At 33.5% G+C, this 14,622-nt stretch overlaps 2 protein-coding genes across 2 annotated transcripts; both read right to left on the bottom strand.

The window, feature by feature from the left end:
* Positions 1 to 7,965: 7,965 nt before the first annotated feature.
* On the bottom strand, positions 7,966 to 9,676 carry LOC128244502 (uncharacterized). Its single transcript, XM_052962503.1, has 2 exons — positions 8,215 to 9,676; positions 7,966 to 8,057 (listed from the first exon to the last, which is right to left on the bottom strand). Exons 1-2 carry the CDS (start codon positions 9,674 to 9,676, stop codon positions 7,966 to 7,968), a joined length of 1,554 nt encoding a protein of 517 aa, XP_052818463.1.
* Positions 9,677 to 9,757: 81 nt separating this feature from the next.
* Positions 9,758 to 13,936, bottom strand: LOC128244501 (uncharacterized). Its single transcript, XM_052962502.1, has 2 exons — positions 13,857 to 13,936; positions 9,758 to 10,148 (listed from the first exon to the last, which is right to left on the bottom strand). The coding sequence occupies exons 1-2, from the start codon at positions 13,934 to 13,936 to the stop codon at positions 9,758 to 9,760; spliced, it is 471 nt and encodes a 156-aa protein (XP_052818462.1).
* Between the last annotated feature and the right edge of the window lie 686 nt (positions 13,937 to 14,622).

The raw sequence follows: 14,622 nt of genomic DNA, 5'->3' as shown, positions 1-14,622 counted from the left end.
TTCGCGTTTACAGATAAATTCAGCTGATACAATAATGTAATCAAGGCATCCACCGAATAGCTTTATGTGATAGGATTTTCACGAGATGGCAATTTACGAAAAAATGCTATATCTATAAACAAGTACCCAAACATTTTTATTTTATTCACGGGCAATATGTTTGATATGACATTAGTCTCATGAAGCTACTTTTTATTTACTCGATTGAAGTAAATGTAGTGTATTCCCTTTAGCTTTTTGTTCATTTATGAAATAAATGTGGCATTAGGTTTGTTTACTAAGATATCACGGTTAATATTCGTTTAGAAAGTATGTGAATATAGCTGAGTTGCTAGAGCAATGCAGGTAGTCCCGGGCTCGATAAACGGACCCTCTACCAAGCCTGTGACAAACGAAACTGCCATGGAATTAAAAAACACTCATATTTGACTGTTTTTAAATTTAAAGCATGTGAATCATTACACAAAAATATATATTGTTGACAATTACTAACACATTACAGCCGTTTCTTGTATATCTTTTTACATTCTGCTTTTTATTTTAGAAAATGCTTGTGACTAGACAATAAAGTAATGGTGTCTTTAAAATGATACATTTTTTGTGTTAGTTTATATGTCATTCCCAAATACATGTTAAATGCTTTATTTTTGCTTATATTGTAAGCAATTCTGTGTGCTTGAACAAGAGCGAGCCTATTAATACATGTGTTTGTATGAAATATAGGGATAAATGCAATAGACTTGGGGGAGGCAGAGGATACACAAATAAAGAAACCATGAAATATTTTATATCAAAGCTGATACTTTCTTCAACCAGGCCATCAAAGTGTTTGGTTCAAGACTCTGGTTTTTACTCTCCTAAAATAGTGCGTCAACTGCGAGTCTCCGTCTGCATTAATTCAATTTATTTTGCTTTTTAAATGGGCTCATAATTGAAACATGTTTCCTAATTCCAAGTGAATTAAACAATCCACTTAAAGATGAAATTTTACGTTTAGCATGTACACGCACGATACTGTACTAGGCAGGATGAGTAACAAGATTGAGAGCTCTTACACATTGCTAGGCACATTTAGTACTGACATTTCAATAAGAACAGATTTACGATCCAAGACGGTTCCGGGGAGACCCTCTATCAATTGAAAGTGAGAGGATTTCAGGCGGATTATGAAGGCAAATATGCATAGATCGAAATACCATACTGTGTACTTTTTATTGAAGTACGATTTGCGATATGTTTGTCGTAGGTAGTTTCTGAAGAAAGACAGACATTTTTCCAATGCAAATTTACTTTTCCACTGCCTCTCATGTAATCGCATAATATGTTTTAAACACACTATGTTTCTTACCTCTTATCTCTTATTGACTAAAATTCATTTATACAGCCATAAAACAATACTGGATCGTTAGTTTGCAACAGAGAATTAATTAGCTGACCCAGTTAATATTATTGCAGGTAAGCGATTGTCAAATCTCAATTTAAATCTCAAATCATACGCCGTCGTTATTATCTTTTTTACTAAATAACTACGACTTAATGCAGCTGTTGTGAGATTTCCTTTAAAAGTATGTGCCTGCATGCGAGGACAGCAAATGGCGGCCAAACAGCTTCCGGAGATATAAAGGAGAACAAAGGTAATACTATTCTAATGGTACACTTTACTTGAAAATAGCATAATATTTACATGAACAATATGCAATGAAGATGACAAAAAATGTTTAAGTCTAAAATATGCTATATTAATTATAGACAATGCACTACTCGAGGCAATGGACGAGTTGAATACTTGTGTTTTATATGGTAACAAATGTTCTATTCCTTAACAAAAGATATACTACATCTTTTATCTGCGCAGGTCATGAGCAGAATACCACAAACTTGCAAAGCAATGCCCTTTTTCCGCGTTACATGCTTAGAAAAGTACTTGGAATAGGGTTAAAACAAAATACACATACACTTCTTATGGTACACATTAATTACAAATAACAAAATATTTACATAAACAATAAAGAATAAAATAATAATAATATTGTTTAAGTCTAAAACATGCCATATTAATTATAGACAATGCACTACTAGAGGCAATGGACGAGTTGAATAATTGTGTATTGTATGGTAACAAATGTTCGAATCCTCAGCAAAATAAATACTACATCTTTCATCTGCGCTGGTCATGAGCAGAATATCATAAACAGACCTAGCAATGCCCTTTTCCGCGTAACATACATAGACAAATGAAGTACCCGGAATACGGTTAAAACAAAAATATATATTCACTTATAGGCAGAATAAACACTGAGATAATTTCCTGTAAAAAAGACATCAACACTAATTTCCAGTAAAAAATACGACATCAACACTAAACTTTAAATCAATTTATGCTTTCTTTTGACTTATAATTTTGTAATATGTTTAGGACACAATATCCCGTTTAAATTCAAAAGGTGATGAATGTTTTAAAAATGTTTTTATGTGAATATAACGTTCTCACTTATGGCTGCGATGGAAAATGAACTTCTTTATTCAAATAAATCTTTATAATAAAAACAAAATAAGAAATGAAAGGTTTGACTTGCTGGAAAATACTCATGAAGCAATAACTGTTTCAAATTGTTTTACAAACATGCGGAGTGATTTTGTTATTTTACAAATGTGTAATACAGAAAGATATTTCGTTCAGGGCTGAATTATTTTAATGTATATTTGTTTTACTACATCTCTAATAAAATTAGCAGCGGATACCAGTTTTTTTGTAGATAATTTGAAAGTTGCTATTCTATAATTTGCGCCTGTGATATGTGTTGAGTATTAAAATAAATGAACGATCTGTTATGCAAAATTAATGCTTGAATTGGTCCAATTCGTTCCGTGTTTTGTTAGTACATGAATATGTTTAAACCGCAACCATGCGACTATTAGCAAGAGTCCCGCAGAGAGACACAGAAAAGTGCATGACACAAAGGGCTACCATATGAGGATATATAAATATACTCCTATTCTCTTAGGGCATCTACAGGAAACAACAAATCTGCAGCTCGCAACAATAATTAGCATCCGTTTATTTCACCTCGATGTTTTTGTTTTTTCATTCTCTGTGTTTAACGTACATCGGTGTGAAAACATGCATACTATTATGGAAACATGTAATGAAGCTTCTCCATACTAGTATTAATGATTTAGAACTTTTTCCAGACAATCATTATACCATGTACTTATATTCCGTTCTTATAAAATAATTATACAAATAAATCCGTATACTCCAAATTAATTGTAATACTGTTTGAATTGCAAATATTTTAATATAACTAAATGCTTTTAATTGATAGGGAAAAATGAGCAGTGTTTTATAGCAAAAAACAATGGTCACTTGTAGAATTACAATATCAATACAAATCTAATGCAGCATCGAGGGTAAATACGTTTCTTATGTTAAAACATTTGCAGAGACGTGCTAATAAGAAACGCCTACAGCTTCTTGATCGTATTTTATGTATCGTATACCAGTTCTAATATATAACAAAAGCATTTATCATGGTCGGTTTTATTATTCAACTTTTGTCTGGGCTTAACTGGTAATGCGGCCTTGTCGATTATTTAAAGTAGTTTCTTTCGATTTACTGCGTCGCTTTTATATATAGTCTAGCGCTCGAAAACAGAAATGTAAGTCTCCAATCAGGTCGGGGAGAGCAGGAAGAAACAATTGCATGGCAATAAAACGGTCCATTGGGAATGGAAAAGGGGGAATAGTGAAACGCGCACACTAATCTCTGTTACCATAGCCAAATTTCCATTTCGTAGAAATATCAGTAAAAGGGGCGTGAATCTTATTATATAACGGTCCGCGTCAAAATGTACATATTAACAACACATTAAAACTTCTAGCTGAGTTAAAATCAATTAGAACATTATTTCTCCAGGAATTAAAATATTGATCGAATATGAAAAGAAGTTAATATGCAAGTACAATGTAGACCCTTCTAAAAGCTAATGACCTTCCATTAACGGGAACAAGTGACAACGTATAAACTTACATATGCCCTTGATCATTGATATGTCATACAAACTTAGAACGTAGAACGTTGTGGTCTTAATATTGTTTAGGGCCTTTATTCTTTTAAATAATTTTCAACTATTGTTGTCTTTTTGGTAAGTTTCTAACTGTTGAATATTTTTAAGTGCAATTATTTTAAGTTTCTTATTTCTTCCAAGATATAAGACGTATTACGAGTATTACCGCGTTTTATTAAACTTGATTTAACAAGATGTCAACCTCCATGTACAGGGACAAAGTTAAGACTTTAAAAGAATTCCATAACAGATTGAGTACAAGGAAGACCATTCATGCGAAGCATTAAAGAGTGCCATGAAAAGTTTTTTAATGTTTACAAAATCTGTCCAATTAAACACCACGTACTTGCTTTGAATGTACTCTTAGTTGTGTTACGCAAAAACGTATCGCGATAGATATTTTGCAATACGCTAGATCCGTATGTTGCAACGGCAAAACAAAAGCCATGTTATTCAAGGTTACATGTAACTAATATATAAAGTTAGAATAGGAACGTACTTTGAGGGAAACAGAAATATAAGCGAATCGAGTCTTGGTTTAAACAATTTATGTTTATTTTGCATACTATATATCATCGGATGTGGTTCGAAAAACTATAAAGTATAAACAAAGATTTTACAAGGGGTGTAACTGGCGTGTAGACTACCACAGTAAAACTGCTGCCCGCTTCGCTGTTTTACGCCGTTAAGGTCTAAAGATAAACATAAGCAAAATGTTCACATCACGTGAACCAATCAATGTGAAAGTTCCCTCGAACACATCACATCACATAACTAATTTTCACAAATCATTTTATGCGCTTAAGTACTTTGTAGTGTTCTAAGACATTCAAACAACTAGTGACATTCGTTATGAAACTATACAAATGTATTTATCTAAACGTAATAAATAAAAAAGTAAACGTTTATTTCCAATTTTGATAATTTTACTTGAAAAGGTTCAAATGTTTATAAAACTATTAAATTTACTTCAATTTTTAATGGTTACCTAGTGCACATTACATAAGCTCATTAAACAGCATCAGTCGCTGTAACAAATTTACTAGTTCCCTCATTTTACATTTGCACCATATGATTACAGAAATCAAATAAAAAAAACATTTATGACTCGTGAACATTCATTAAAATTGTTCTTCTGAAAACAATGTTCATAAGAGGAATAGAAGACAACAAACATTACCACCAATGACACTATAAATGACCATGCTATTGCTTCTGTTTTGTATTTAAAAAGCATAATGAATACTATCAATATAAAACGATTCGCAACTTATAACCCTATTTCTAATGCTTGAAGAAAGACATACAAATAATAGACTTTACATTTAAGTGCGGTGCCAATAAAGGATATATTTTAAAAACAAAACAAAAAAGTGATATTAAAACCCTGCGTGGGGAAACTTGTATTGAAGTAGTTGGCTTCTCTCCACTAAGTTCACAAGATACCGTCAGTGACGAGGATACGGGATGTCAGTCAATATGGTGTGAAACATCTAGTGTTTAGACTGTCTATGCATTCAAACGAATGCAAGCGACCGAATATTTATTACATCTGAATGATTAATTGATTGATTGATATATGTTTTGATTTAGTTATTCGTTTCCAGCTCAGCCATGTTAAAGTATGTATCTATGCTATAGAATTTTATATTGTTGACTTGGTTGATATTGAACGGGTCTGTTGACAGATACATGTACATATATGCATCAACTTTTAAACATAAAACCAAAACCATCTTGAAAATACCATCTGGCCTTAAAGGCCTACAAGTGAATGTTTGATAGCACAGTATACATATCATAACAAATGTATACATTCATACAAATTAAGAGTGGGCATAGGTATACTTATATGCAAAACTGTAAATTTATTTAATATAGTACATGTTGAAAACGATACTGATTTCTATCTTGGTTCGCATTTATTTTCGCAATATTCATGCGAAAAGCCACAGAAACAAGCTCAGTAGCAAAAGTTTTAAAACAAAACTCCTAAAGCAGCACAGTGCATATATACTATATATAAAAAACTAGGTATGTTATAGTACTGTAATTATCCATTCAATGTCCATTTTTTTTTTTTTTGGGGGGGGGGGGGGGGTACATATCATATCAATCAACCTTTAAGGCCTAATTGGACAATTAGCTCAAAGCCCGATAAGGGTTTGGCACCAATCATGTACACATGGTATGGCGGAAGTCCGGACCACAATAGTAAGGTTGAAACACATCGGGTTTTATACGTTCTGTATACAAGCATGTCCATTGTCTATTGTCATCACGAAAAAAAGCGTTTCACATACAATCCAATCATGAGCTACCCTGATATGGGAGATTACATTATATCATTGACTGGAAATATCGGCGGAAACAGAAACTCTCTGATTGATGAGAAGGATTTATTCTCAAGAGACCGTTAAACTAGTATTAGTCCGCACGTTCGTGACTGAACTTGTTTAACATAGCTGGTGAAAGGACGAATGCGTTATCATGACTTTAACTATGTTAATAGGCGTATAGTTGATAAGTTAAACATTTAGCTTTAAATCCTCCAAGAAAAACAATAAGTAATGAAAACACCATCGATGAATTTAGAAAGAAAGTATTATTGGAATAAAAAAGTCAATGTGTTTGTCACTTTCGTTGCAAGTCGTATACAAAGCACTGATTCAATGATTGGGTCGAAGTGATTGAATGAAATTGAATATTGCATTTCGAGGGGTGAAAGCGAAAAGGTTCTATCTGCATTTTATAAAATTTTACAGGAGAAGCAAAAAACTATCTCCTTTTGTATATACTGTATACAATTTAACAATACTTTGTAAACTAAAGGCAAATCACCTGTTTTAAATGATACCTGTCTTTATAAATATAAACTATGAAATACAGTAAAGATATTTAAGAAAAATGCACATAGAACTTTTTCGCACTTTAATCTGATTGACCTCTATTAAGTGCGAAAAAGTTGTAAGTGATATTTTTAGTGACAGAAAGGCATTATTTACAAAGTTTTTATGTTCTTCTTTCAGTTAAAATACAGCAGGAAAGAAAGTTGAAGTATATGTCACATAGAACTTTTTCGCACTCAAAAATTGGCTTTTAAACCTTTTTCTTCATTGCGAAAAAGTTCTAAGTGATTATTAAGAGTTCAAAAAAGATCTTTTTGGAATCAAAAAACGCTTTTTTAAACCTCATTTCTTTCTAACAAATTTTGTATTGCAAGAAAGTGCTTAAATAAGGATTCAAACAAGCTAGTACTCCAAAAAAGGTTCTTTTTTAAATGTGAGTATTATTTCTGTGAAATGCTACGAAGATTCAACATATAAATTTTAAAAGTAGCATTATTTTTTGCAGGAAATTGATGGGGTTCTTGTTCAAGGATAATAGATGTGTTAAAAATAAAACCAAACTCTCTTGTTTGACACAGATTGCAACTATTCATAATCTTATTAAATGACTGCGGTCTTGCAAGTAAGCCAAAAAGTTAGTAAAAAGTAGTAACTGTTGTGCTCACTGTTTATTTTAGCACTTATACTTATATAGGAAACAATTTCAGTCCAATAACTGTTGCTTTATAACAATAATTGTCTGATTCAATTCACTATGAACACCAGGTATGAATGTAAAGGTACAGTCACATAGATTTAAAAAAACAAACAAGACTAATTGCTTTTAACAAAAATATATTTTTTTGTCCTGGAACAAGCAAATTTTTGCGTTAAAATCTGCAAACCAGTGATAAAAGACTGCTGACAAAAGATCATATCACAGCTTTTCACATTTCCGTCCCAAAATTGATGCTTTATGCATTTTTCTTAAACCGTTAATAACGGTTTAAGCCATAAAACAATAAATTTGGAATCCTTAAGTGTTTCAAATTATTTGTTGGCCATCTGTTTACTGACCTACCACTACCAGGACAGTAAACACTGGAACAAAGCTGTACTGTTTTCCCACATTTCCCATCCCTACCCCACAAATGAATCCATCTACAAATAAATAATATCAAGTAACTCAAGCATAAAACACTTTCTAACCTTATACAATCAAGAAAATCTACGAAAAGCTTTGCTGTGGTGGTGAATCTAATTATTCTTGATAAATGCAACTCATTTAAAGCTTGATTGTGCAAAATTGTTGTATCACCATAATCATCCACTATTTCCCTTGCTGTCCCATCCCTACTACTCCTATCAACATAATCATCCACTATTTTCCTTGCTGTCACATCCCTACTACTCCTATCACCATAATCATCCACTATTTTCCTTGCTGTCCCATCCCTACTACTCCTATCACCATAATCATCCACTATTTTCCTTGCTGTCCCATCCCTACTACTCCTATCACCATAATCATCCACTATTTTCCTTGCTGTCCCATCCCTACTACTCCTATCACCATAATCATCCACTATTTTCCTTGCTGTCCCATCCATACTACTCCTATCACCATAATCATCCACTATTTTCCTTGCTGTCACATCCCTACTACTCCTATCACCATAATCATCAACTATTTTCATTGCTGTCCCATCCCTACTACTCCTATCACCATAATCATCCACTATTTTCCTTGCTGTCCCATCCCTACTACTCCTATCACCATAATCATCCACTATTTTCATTGCTGTCCCATCCCTACTACTCCTATCACCATAATCATCCACTATTTTCATTGCTGTCCCATCCCTACTACTCCTATCACTATAATCATCCACTATTTTCCCTGCTGTCCCATCCCTACTACTCCTATCACCATAATCATCCACTATTTTCCTTGCTGTCACATCCCTACTACTCCTATCACCATAATCATTAACTATTTTCCTTGCTCTCCCATCCCTACTACTCCTATCACCATAATCATTAACTATTTTCCTTGCTGTCACATCCCTACAACACCTATCACCATAATCATCAACTATTTTCTTTGCCGTCACATCCCTACGACTCCTATCACCATAATCATCAACTATTATCCTTGCTGTCACATCCCTGCTACTGGTATCACCATAATCATAAACTATTTTCCTTGCTGTCCCATCCCTACGACTCCTATCACCATAATCATTTACTATTTTCCTTGCTGTCACATCCCTGCTACTCGTATCATCATAATCATTAACTATTTTCCCTGCTGTCCCATCCCTGCTACTCGTATAATCATAATCATTAACTATTTTCCTTGCTGTCCCATCCCTGCTACTCGTATCATCATAATCATTAACTATTTTCCTTGCTGTCACATCCCTGCTACTCGTATCATCATAATCATTAACTATTTTCCTTGCTGTCCCATCCCTGCTACTCGTATCAACATAATCACTAACTATTTTCCTTGCTGTCACATCCCTGCTACTCCTATGACCATAATCATTAACTATTTTTTTTGCTGTCTCATTCCTGCTACTCCTATCACCATAATCATTAACTATTTTTCTTGCTCTCTCATCCCTGCTACTCCTATCACCATAATCATCAACTTTTTTTCTTGCTGTCTCATCCCTACCACTCCTATCACCATAATCATCAACTATTTTCCCTGCTGTCCCATCCCTACTACTCCTATCACCATAATCATCAACTATTTTTCCTTGCTGTCCCATCCCTACTACTCATATCACCATAATCACCAACTATTTTCCCTACCCTCCCATCCCATCTACTCCTATCACCATAATCATCACCTATTTTCCTCGCTGTCCCTGATCCTTACTACTCCTATCACCATAATCATCCACTATTTTCCCTGCTGTCCCATCCCTACTACTCCTATCACCATAATCATCAACTATTTTCCCTGCTGTCTCATCCCTTCTACTCCTATCACCATAATCATCAACTATTTTCCCTGCTGTCTCATCCCTACTACTCCTATCACCATAATCATCAACTATTTTCCCTGCTGTCTCATCCCTACTACTCCTATCACCATAATCATCAACTATTTTCCCTGCTGTCTCATCCCTACTACTCCTATCACCATAATCATCAACTATTTTCCCTGCTGTCTCATCCCTACTACTCCTATCACCATAATCATCAACTATTTTCCCTGCTGTCTCATCCCTTCTACTCCTATCACCATAATCATCAACTATTTTCCCTGCTGTCTCATCCCTACTATGTCAAATCCCTACTACTCCCATCAGCTAACAATCTACTAAACAAATGTCATAAACTTTGGTCAAAGTAATTAAATTGGAAAAGTGACTAAAAATTATACATCATAAAAAAACACATGGCAACATGTTCGAAATCAAAATTCACCATTCCCCTGGCAATTTTTGTCATGTTAAAAGTAGTTTGTCCTCCCTAAAACTGTATAAAAAGGCAAAACATCTCAAAAAACCATAAACCTCAAATCAACTATTGTCACTATTTATATAAGAAAAATGAATTATATCAATTTTGTCCTAAATATTAAATAATGTATCAGATAGAACTCTCCGTTATACAAAAATTTCTTAGTGCGAAAAAGTTCTAAGTGCTGGGTTGCACATGGAACTCTTTCGCATTAAATGTTTATTCATATTTCAGTTAGAACTTTTGGACAACTTTTCATTTCATACCTTTAATGACTCCATAATGCTACAATTTTTTTACAGTAGATGTATTTAGATATTATTATTACAAATATAACAAAAAATCATATTTGGTCAAAATGTCAGTTAGAACCTTTTCGCTTTCACCCCTCGATTCGCTATTCAAATAAACATAGGTATTGAGACCGATAAGTGATTATGTGAGCAATTGCAAAAAGGTCTATTTGTTTCGAGTCTAATCTCAATCTATCATTTTATGGCTTCTTTCCGTTATTTTGTTGGCAACTGTCTGGTCAGGACTTCATTTATGTCAGATGGAAATCTCAAATAAAATCTTTACATTGTATGTGTCTTATTGAATAATAATGTCGGTTTAGTTCACATTTGCCTTAAATATGCATTTTCAATGGATCTGGGTTAATGTTAACGATTGGTATATTAAATAAAGGTAGCAATAATCCTTTCCTCAACAATTGCTATGCGAAAAAAAAAACGTATGAATATTTTAAGAATGCATACTGCTTATGATTAAGCTCCATTCTACAATTGAACTGGGTATTTTAAACCGATTTTAAAGAAATAAAAATGTGATTCATTTTGCAATATTCTTTCAACTTTAACACTTAATATGTAATCACATGCACAGTGAACGACCAGCCCTGAAAAACAAACATATTCAGCAACGTCCAGCACTTCATACGTTTCTTATTTCCTTCCTAATATCATGATGTTGACCAAACATGATTCTTACACTGATAGGCATTGCGTTCAGTAATTGTTTGCGGCTTGAATTTTGCGATATGGTTAGCCGCTAAGAGTGTATTTAACAGGGATACAAAACAAAAACAAATCCTATCGTTAGCTAACGTAAGTGGCTGTTAACCTTAACTAAATTTACGGTTGCCCTGATGAAGCCTATGGAATGGATTATCCGCCAGTTAACTCATTATGCTTTATGACATTCCAATTTCCGTTTTACTTTTGCGATATTGAATTTGATGTTAGATTTTGGTTATTTTCAAAACTTAGTGTATTTCGTTTCTTTATAATTATAAAGGTATTTTGAAATATATCTTTGTTATACGTTAATTTTATTTTTATACACGTTTTTGTTGTTTCATTCTGAAAATTGATATGATTTCCCTTAAAATATATTTAATACATTTTAATTCAAAATCAAATATTTAAATCAACATTAGGTATTCAGTCTATGGACGCTACCAAATATGTGTTAATTCATTTGTAATAAAATATTCAACACTTAATAAAAAAAATGAAAACATCATTCGCAGTATAAAATGCTGCCTAACATTGACACATTAAAACAAAATCGTATGCATTACAATGTTGACGTTATCAAAAAATGAGCGGGGAACCAATTTTTGCATTGTGTTTTCTTACGACAGAGGTCACTGTTTAATACTAAATGATCCCTTTCGGTGCGGACGTCAAAATCACCTCATGGAAAAGATTCAAACCTTGCCTGTTACCAGAACAACAACGAAGGTAACACGACAAAGAAACAAGTGTTTATTGTTGATTATTATTAATTGTTGGAATATATTTGTTACATCTGTTATTGGACAGCAATACTTTATTAACTCAGTTATGCGAATGTATATTCGGACGTAGGGTTCGGACAGCATTTTTTTCTTGAAAATGATCGGGCTTTATTCATTATTATTTTAATACCAACCCTTTATGTTTACTCATGGGTCTGTAACTGGGATTTTTTACTCTTATTGTTAAATTTCCAGAGTTTTGATGGAATTTATGGTAAAAGCTTAGACAATCTTGACCTGTTTACTTGTTGCGTAAAAGGCTGCTTTTAAAATCATGACATTTGACAATTTGGTTACAGTTTGACCAGTCAGAATATAAAACTGAATGCATCTTATGCTCTGCCAATGTTTAAAGCTGTTTCTGACTGATTTGGGTCAAATTTTGAAAACTTGACTTTATTGTCTATGTTTTATTATTTATTTATTCTTATAAAAAGGAATATTACAAAATACAAAAAAAAAATCTTTTTCTGTGGGACTCAAACTCACATCTTTTAATCAAAAGGCTAACATGCTACTGATCGTAACATATTATTCTATAAACGCAATCTTTTAAGTCAATCCAAAACTAACCTAGGAAACAGTCCGTATCAATTTTTATTTTTGAAAGGTAGGGAGTTTTACGGGTTAAGGAGAATGTGCTTTTCAGAGTTTATTCCTGTCATTTGGCACTCGCAATTTTGGTGAGGTACTTAATATCACTGGCATAAAGACACGTTTGCAAAAATGTGCACAATTTAAGATAAAAAATATTTTTTGTCAACTTGCCGATCTGTGAGAGTGCAGCTTAAAGTTAAATCATGCTAGTATATTTTACATATCAGCTTCCATGTTATATTTTGGCCCTATTGTTATCTATAACATATTGTGAACTCAAAACTAAAACGTTTTAGAAAATGATATATATTTTCTAATCAGAGTTGAAACACTTAACATTTTTATAAATATAGAATCTATTACAATACAAAGCCATATTCATGAGCGTGTCCGCTCACAGATGAAAGATTTGTCAGAATTTTTCTTTTGTCAAATATTCAAAACAATTTGGTATTGACTCACCTTTGGCATAAAAACTTGCCTACTAATACCTTTTAATAATATTTTCAATCTACTTATAACTGAAGATCATTATGGGAAGGTGTTGGGCATTAAATGCGTTCTTCTTCTTAAAGATCAAGGTTACACTAAACGATGAATATGACTTCAGGGCCATTTGATGTCAGTTAATGGACTGGCCTGATTTAAATTAAAATTTTATAACCATTCTCACCTTTCCTACTTTCAAAAATTATATCAGCGATAAGTTGATATTGAGTGGGGGAGGGGGGGACTTATGGTTATGTTTGGGAAAAACATCCAGTGTTGGATGCAATGTATTTTATATGAATATTTTTATTACTGTCAGAATTCTACTACTACTTCTACTTCTAATACTGATACTGCCACAACTGCTAACACTAGCCATTCAGCCACCTCCACTTCAAGGACTATGGCAGCAGTAAGGAACATATTTGCTCCCTACCAGCCTTACAGCGCCAACAGAACAGGGCTCGTGCCAGACGTTTTAATCCTACGCAAGCACGTACATGTAGTTTCTGGACACACGAATTTTGTGTTCTTGGGAAGACTTCGGATGTAAGTTTATCATCCATTTGATCTGTTTTCTTAAAATTTCTTACTTTGTACACTGAATTTGGAGCATCATGAACATTGCAGTATGGTCATTGGTTGGTCTGTCGGCTGCGGCGTTGCCATCCATAGTTGGTATCACGCATTTCGTTTCCGACTAATTACTTAAGAACGCTTGGGTTCTCGGACCTTATTGTTCATGGTCATTAGATGACCCCTATTGATTTTGGGATCACTAGGCACCTTGATTTGTAGCTGAAAACGGTTTCAGCTCAATAACTTGGGCATAGGATCCTTAAACTCAGTAGGCATATTGGTCATGGTCAGTAAATGATCCCTTTGGCCTAGGATCCTCGAACTTGGCAGGCTTATTGGTTATTGCCAAATCAATAGATGTTCCCCATACATTTTGGGTCACAAGGTCAAGATCACAGTGACTTTGTAGTAAAAAAAACATTTTCACTCAATAAGTCATGAGTTTTTGTGGTTGGATCCTCAAACTTCATTTTTGACCCCTATTGTTTCTGGGGTTTGTAAGTAAAGGTTTAAGTGATCTTTGTTGGAAAATGCAGGTGATACAAGTGTTCTGAGGAACACCCTACATCTAGTTAAACCAACATATTCAGAATGATAGTTTTAATGGTAGACATATACTTATCACTACAGTTTACCTTTTTCCTATTGTTTCATTTAGAATGTTGCACCTACCCGAGAAGAAAAAGACATGTATAAAGCCAACTTGGGTGAAAAAAAAATTTGAAAAAAATGATGATGCCACGTAACTGAAGAGTCAGTTGGAGGAGAGTACCCCAAGTT

This window comes from Mya arenaria, chromosome 8 (genome assembly GCF_026914265.1).
Source record: "Mya arenaria isolate MELC-2E11 chromosome 8, ASM2691426v1".
Classification (NCBI taxonomy): Eukaryota; Metazoa; Mollusca; class Bivalvia; order Myida; family Myidae; genus Mya; species Mya arenaria.
Note: the sequence above shows the minus strand (reverse complement) of the source record. Positions and strands in the feature narration are given on the sequence as shown.